General features: G+C 58.8%; 1 protein-coding gene across 1 annotated transcript in view; it reads right to left on the reverse strand.

Moving 5' to 3' along the window:
• PADI1 (peptidyl arginine deiminase 1) overlaps positions 1-536 on the reverse strand; it is a 41,164-nt gene extending 40,628 nt beyond the window's left edge. Inside the window, exon 1 of the mRNA XM_077899433.1 lies at positions 369-536. Coding sequence (XP_077755559.1) covers positions 369-460 — 92 coding nt within the window. The 5' untranslated portion in view covers positions 461-536. The remainder of the gene's footprint in view (positions 1-368) is intronic.
• Positions 537-6,000: the final 5,464 nt, after the last annotated feature.

The following is a 6,000-nucleotide window of genomic DNA, read 5'->3' on the forward strand; positions in this document are numbered from 1 at the left end:
CGTTGGCAAGAGGCAGAGGGAGAAATTCAGGGTGGCCCAGTCCCGCTCCCTGTCTCGAGCACCAGTTCGTTCTGGTGTTGCACCCAAGTCCCATGCTGACATCAGAACGCAGAGCCCAGGGCTCAGAGCTAGAACCTTTATCCAGGGGCCTCGAGGCCAAAGACCTGACCCCGGTGCCCAGGAGATGGAACCCCAAGATGGGCCTGAAACCTTAGCCCCAGTTCTCCATCCCACTCCACCTGCCCTGCCGTCAGAACCATCTCCTACCAGCACGTTCGATTTGTCCACCGGGCGCCCACCCCGTGGCCTTGGGGTCCTCCCCGGTGGCCCAGCCCTCTGCAGCCAGGTGGGTACCTCTCAGCTCTCACCTGTGAACGTCCACAGACGTCTCGACCCCCACCACACACACGGCGTAGGTGGGCTTCTTCAGGGACAGCCGCACAGACCTCTGCGGGGCCATCCCGTGCCCCTGGCCGCCGGCCTCTGCACTTCCTATGGCCCCGGCTCCTCTCCTGGGCACCAAGTCGCGCCAGGAAGGAGCTTGCCTTCTGACGGGTCGGAGCTTTCCTCCTCCCTTTTAATTTCACCCTGTGACCTGATTAGCTGCCTGAGCCGGAGTCCCCACCTCCTGGCTCCCCGCCCAGCCCTCTCACTCAGGCCTGTCAATCCAGGAGGCCAGGGGAGGAGGCACCTCGGGTCTCCCAGAGGGATGGGAAATGGGGGCTTCGGCAGGGGTCCCCAGGGAGCAGGGCCCAGCTGCCAGCCGAAGCTCCCCGTCGGCCCTGTCTCTCCTTCCCCGAGCTTTGCCTCTATCCTCAGACTCCTGGTTGTCTGAACGCGCCAACGTAATGACGTCAGCATTTTCTGAGGGCTGATGAAGCGCCAGGTGCGGATCTGATCTCCGGTGCTGAGAAATCAGGTAGCTCAGAAGCACAGGGCAGTCAGACCTCCGGGGTTCGAATCCTGGCTCTGCCTCTTACAACCTATGACCTTGGGCGGTTACCCTACCCCCGTGGCTTCATTTCCCGGGTGTCCGGTGGCAGCTGTGCCCGTCCCGGTGACTGCTGTGGGGCTGCGGGAACTGGGCGCAGTGCCTGACAGCAAGCATTCACTAAAAGAAACGCTAAGGACTCTTCTCGGGATCCTCACGTTCTGGAGAAGAGACTCACGGCTGCAGGACCCGCTGTCAGTAAGTGGGAGAGCCGTGGCCTGCCCCCAGGTCCCCCTGGCCCGCTATACCACCCCCAGGAGGTGAGGGCCTGCCCTCGTACCCCGACTCCAGAGATGGCAAAGGCCACCCTCAGGCCAGCACCAGGGGGGAGGGCCCCTCAGAGCCAGGGGCTGGGGAGGCCTGATTCGTTTCTCAAAATCCCTCCTTTGCAGCCCTGCCTGGTCTCAGGCCTGCTTGACAAGAGTTTGCAGAGCACCTACTCAGGGGTTGGCACTCCTGCAGGCGATGGAGACGCAGCTGAGAACAGAACAGACCGCAGTCCCTGCTCTGAAGGCATTTCTGGTCTGGGAGCCACCGTAAGAGGTGAGACAACGGTGGCTCTGCCCCAGGGGTAACCGTGAACATGGGGAAGAAGGCAGGATTCTCAATGCTCTTGAGGACGGGGCTGGGAAGGGTTGTTGCATGTGGGTGTGGGAGAAAGAGGGGAGTTGGGGATGACGGGAGAGCTTCGGGCTGCAGCAGCTGGAATAAGAGGGCTGGCCTGAGGGACGGGGAAGGCTGGGGGTGTGCAGGGTGGGCAGGGGCTCCCAGTTAGACAGGAAGTGTCTACTAGGCCTGCGAGGGAGGCAGTGTTGACAGGTGCCATGCTCCCTTCATACTGGGTGTCAAGGAGGAGGAGAAGGGGGGTTCCCTGGGGAAGCACTGGACACCCCCTTGGCCGCAGGGTCCTCCGGCCCCCAGGCAGCCATTGCACAGGACAGAGTAAGGACACACAACCAGAACTGCCACCGTCCACAGGTCTGGTGGGGGGAGGATGGCAGAGAGAAAGAGGGAGAAAGGAGCACCATCCTTGCCTGGGGAACTGCCAGTCTGACGGGGTAGGAGGGGGACCCAGTCTCTGCTCCGGGAACCCCTCTGCCCCAAGCCCGATGAAGAAGACAGGAAATATAAAAATGGTATAAGCATTCACTTGGTTACTCTTTCACTTTGAAGATCTTCCTGAAACGTCTTTTTATTGCCAGCACATCCGAGGGCAAGTGTTCTCGGTCTGCAAAGTTCTTTACATTCAATGGCACCGACACAAAGGTGACTAGGTTTACCCGGTGGACGCGGAATCTAGCAACACAACACTCCAGGGGCGCACAGCCCTGGTTGCTGTCCCTACAAACCAGAGCCTGGGCCATTTTGTTCATATGTAATGTAGTGTGGAGCATAAAAAGCAGCTCCCGAAGAGCGCATGGGTATATTCCTATTAGGAAAGGATGGATGGATGGATGGATGGATGGATGGATGGATGGACGGGACAAAGGGAGGAAGGGAAGAAGGTCGGTGCATGAAGAGCTATCTGCAAAAATGACGGTGATAATGGTGACAAAGGGGACGAGATGCCAGCAGACACCTGTCTGGTCTCACAGTGTGCCAGGTACCATGCTCAGCCCTTTCCATGCCCTCACCCACCTAATCCCCACCACAGTATCAGGTGGCAGGTACCAGCTAAGCTGGGAATCTCAAGTTCAAATAGACCACAGCGTGGGTGTACAGGATGTGCCTTTTGTGGGTTGTGGGCAGGGCAGGGGCCCGGGCAGGTCATGGTGTCTGTAGGGAAAAGTTCTCTGAGCCAGAGGAAAGAGGGAGGGGGGTAGCAAAGAATGGACACAGATACTGAGAGGAACATCTGTGCAGCCCCATTTTATAAATGGAGAAACTGAGGCACCAAGAAGCTAAGGGACCTTCTCAAGATCTGACCCTGGAAAGTGGTCAAACCAGGATTTGAGCCCAGGCCATCTGACCCTGGATTGGCTCATAATTTTTGACCGGGTCCCTGGGAGATAGAATGAGAGGGTTTTGTGTTTACTTGTTGTTGTTGTTGTTTACCTTCTTCCTTATGCTTGTGTGTACTGTTTGAAAAATTTGGTAAACAAATATTTTTATTACTGGAAAAAAATGAAATCTTTCTGTAAGAAAAATGAAGAAGCATTTGCTGCTCTTGGCTTCCCTGCAGCCCCCCCCCCCCCCACCCGCTCTTTGCTCGAGGCCTCCCTCCCTCTTTCCTCCAGCTCCGAGAACGTTTCCCTACAGGCACCATGACCTGCCTGGGCCCCTGCCCTGCCCACAACCCGCAAAGGCACATCCTGTACACCCCTGCTGTCGTCTATTTGAACTTGGAATTTCAGGCTTGATTGGTCCAATTTGGGAGGAGCAGGGGTGGGGGAGCTGAGTGACATCATTGCCCCCTTCCCCTCCAGCAAGTGGAAGCTTCAGCTGGGAGGGCCTGCCCGCCTTAGCCTCAAACACGGCCGCACACGGGGAGGGGCCTGTCAGCTGCTGAGTGACCGTGGGACCCTAGCACGACTCCAGGATGTCCCCGGAATGGCCCAGGGCCACCACAGCAGAGAGGATGTCCAGCGCCCGGGCTACCATGTCTGGGAACTCACGTTCCCCATCCTGCAACAATTCTGAGCACCTACCGTGCGCCAGACATTATTCTTGGCACTGCTGGTAGAGTCGTGAATAAATCCGAGGCCCTGCCCTCATGGGACGTACAGAGGAGCAAGGGAGGCAGGGACTACATGTAGGACCAAGCCTGGGGCGTCAGGAGGTGATGGGACATGGTGAGGCAGGGTAGAGGGTAGAGGGGCAGAGGGCCCGGGGTGCTGTTCGAGTAGGCTGATCACAGAAGGCCTCGCTGGGGAAATGATGCTGGAGCAGAGATCCCAAGAGCAGACTTCAGGGCCCTCCAGGGCTCTTCTGACCTCAGGAACCTAGGGTCGCATTCACCCGGGAGCCCCCACCTCCCATCTCCCCATCCCCAAGACGGGGTTGAGGAGCTCGAGCAGAGCTTCCAGACTCAGATGCCTTCCGGGGTTGGGCAGACCGCAAATGAGGGAAGCTGCCAGGTGCAACATAAAAGGGAGGGGTGGGACTGTGGCAAAGGGACAAAACCTGCTTTGCCTAATGCATGAAATATGAGTATTTCTTAAAACTAGAACCCTATAGGTCAGGCCTCCCGTGTAAGTCGGACCTGGCTCTTGGGCCATTGTTGAGAGCCCAACATGGATGATTTAAAAACTGGTGGATAAGGAAGGGGTGGGAAGGGATAATCCCAATCTGAGTTATTGGGGAAGTTATTTGATGCCCAGGAGGGGAAGCTACCTGGGCCCGGGTAAGCCTTGCTTGGCAGGATCGGGGCAAGGCCTCCCAGGCAGTCAGAATGGGTTCTGGGCTGTTCCCATGGTTGCTAACACCAGCTGTGGGCTCTTCTATGTGAGGGACCCCTCTTCAGCACCCCCACGCCGCCTGTGCCTGAGCTTACCTAGGATGGCCATGGGGGTGGGGCCTGTGGCCTTCCAGGATGCACCCATTGCAAACTGGAAGGGCCTCTAGGACCCCTTAATTTTCCAGTCGGGAAACCCAGGGCTCAGAGCAGAGCTATGACTTACACAAGACAGCACACGAGAGGCACAGGAGCCAAGTCTGGGTTCAAGGTTTTCATTGATTGAAGACAACGTGTCCTGAGCACTTTGGTAGGCAGGTGCCGCTCTGGGCGTCACAGAGCTCAGCACCCATAGAGGCCTCTCGGCTCCTTCACTGACTCACCCCTCTGGGATCGCCCAGGGAGCCCCAATCCCTTCCCGCACCCCAGGCACCCAGGGCAGGATCCCGGACCCCCTGTGGGCCTCGGGGGCTCTGAATCAACTATTGCGAGAAGGCAGGGGACCCACTGATTCCTGCAGGGCCAGAGGGCCTGGGGCCAGTGGCTCTAATCGCAGGAAGTGGCGAGGGCCATGAGTCACCCAACTCAATCTGCACGTCCCCTGAGAGCCTGAAGGCCAGGCCCAGGTCTCTGCTGGGCACCCCGGACCGGACCTTCGGGAATCACTGACTCCCTCCTCGGCTCCGGCACGTCCCAGGCTCCACGTGGCCGTGGCGTTCATGGCATCACACGCGGGGCTGGGCCGGGCGCTACGGGCCCAGGGGGCTTGCGGTCAGGTGCGCTCAGCCCCACCCCACAAGTGGCCGACTCAGCAGCCTCCCAGGCACAGCACCTCCTTCCCTGCCCCCCCACCGGCTCCCCCTCCTCCTGCACCCCTATCTCAGCAAATGGGGCGGCCTCCCTCCCAGGTGCCTCTCCAGTTTCCCCTCCCTCATCCCCAGCATCCAGTCACCCCACCTGACTCATCGGCTCTACCTCCCAAACCCTTCTTGGCCCCATCTCTTGCCCTTCACCGTCACCCCCACCCGAGTTCCAGCCAAGACCTGAGCAGCCTCCAGCTCCCCCAGTCCCGGGCTCACCTCACTCCGCCCCACGGCCAGTAGTGACCCGTCTGAAGCATGCACCTGATCGGCCCTTCCCCCGACAAGCCTGCTCCAGCGGCCTGTGGCCCCTGGATAAAGGAGGGTGGCTGGATGGGAAAAGTCTAGACGCTGGGGCCCTACTGTGCAGTTCCAGTCTAGGCTCAGCCAGTTCTCAGATTTCAGAGCCCTCGGCAAATGATTTAACTTCTCTGAGACTTAGTCTCCTAATCTGTAAAGTCGGGAATAATGGAGAAGTTTAAAATGACGAATGAAAAGTGCCTGGGAGAAAGGTGATCCTCAAGAAATAGAAACTTCGCCTGGCATTTCAGGGCCCCCCCAGACCAGGCCCCTGACAACTGTTTCTTCACTCGGTGCCCGACCCCTGTTTTGATCATATTTCTTTAACCCTTGCTCACTGCCCCTGCTGGGGATTTGCTTCCTGACCCGTGGGGGGGGGGGGGGGGAGGCTCCATAAAGCTCTGCCCATCTCCAGCCTTCCTGCCTGCCCTCCCCTACTTCCACCTCCCTGCCTC

The sequence above is a fragment of the Canis aureus genome, chromosome 5 (assembly GCF_053574225.1).
Source record: "Canis aureus isolate CA01 chromosome 5, VMU_Caureus_v.1.0, whole genome shotgun sequence".
Classification (NCBI taxonomy): Eukaryota; Metazoa; Chordata; class Mammalia; order Carnivora; family Canidae; genus Canis; species Canis aureus.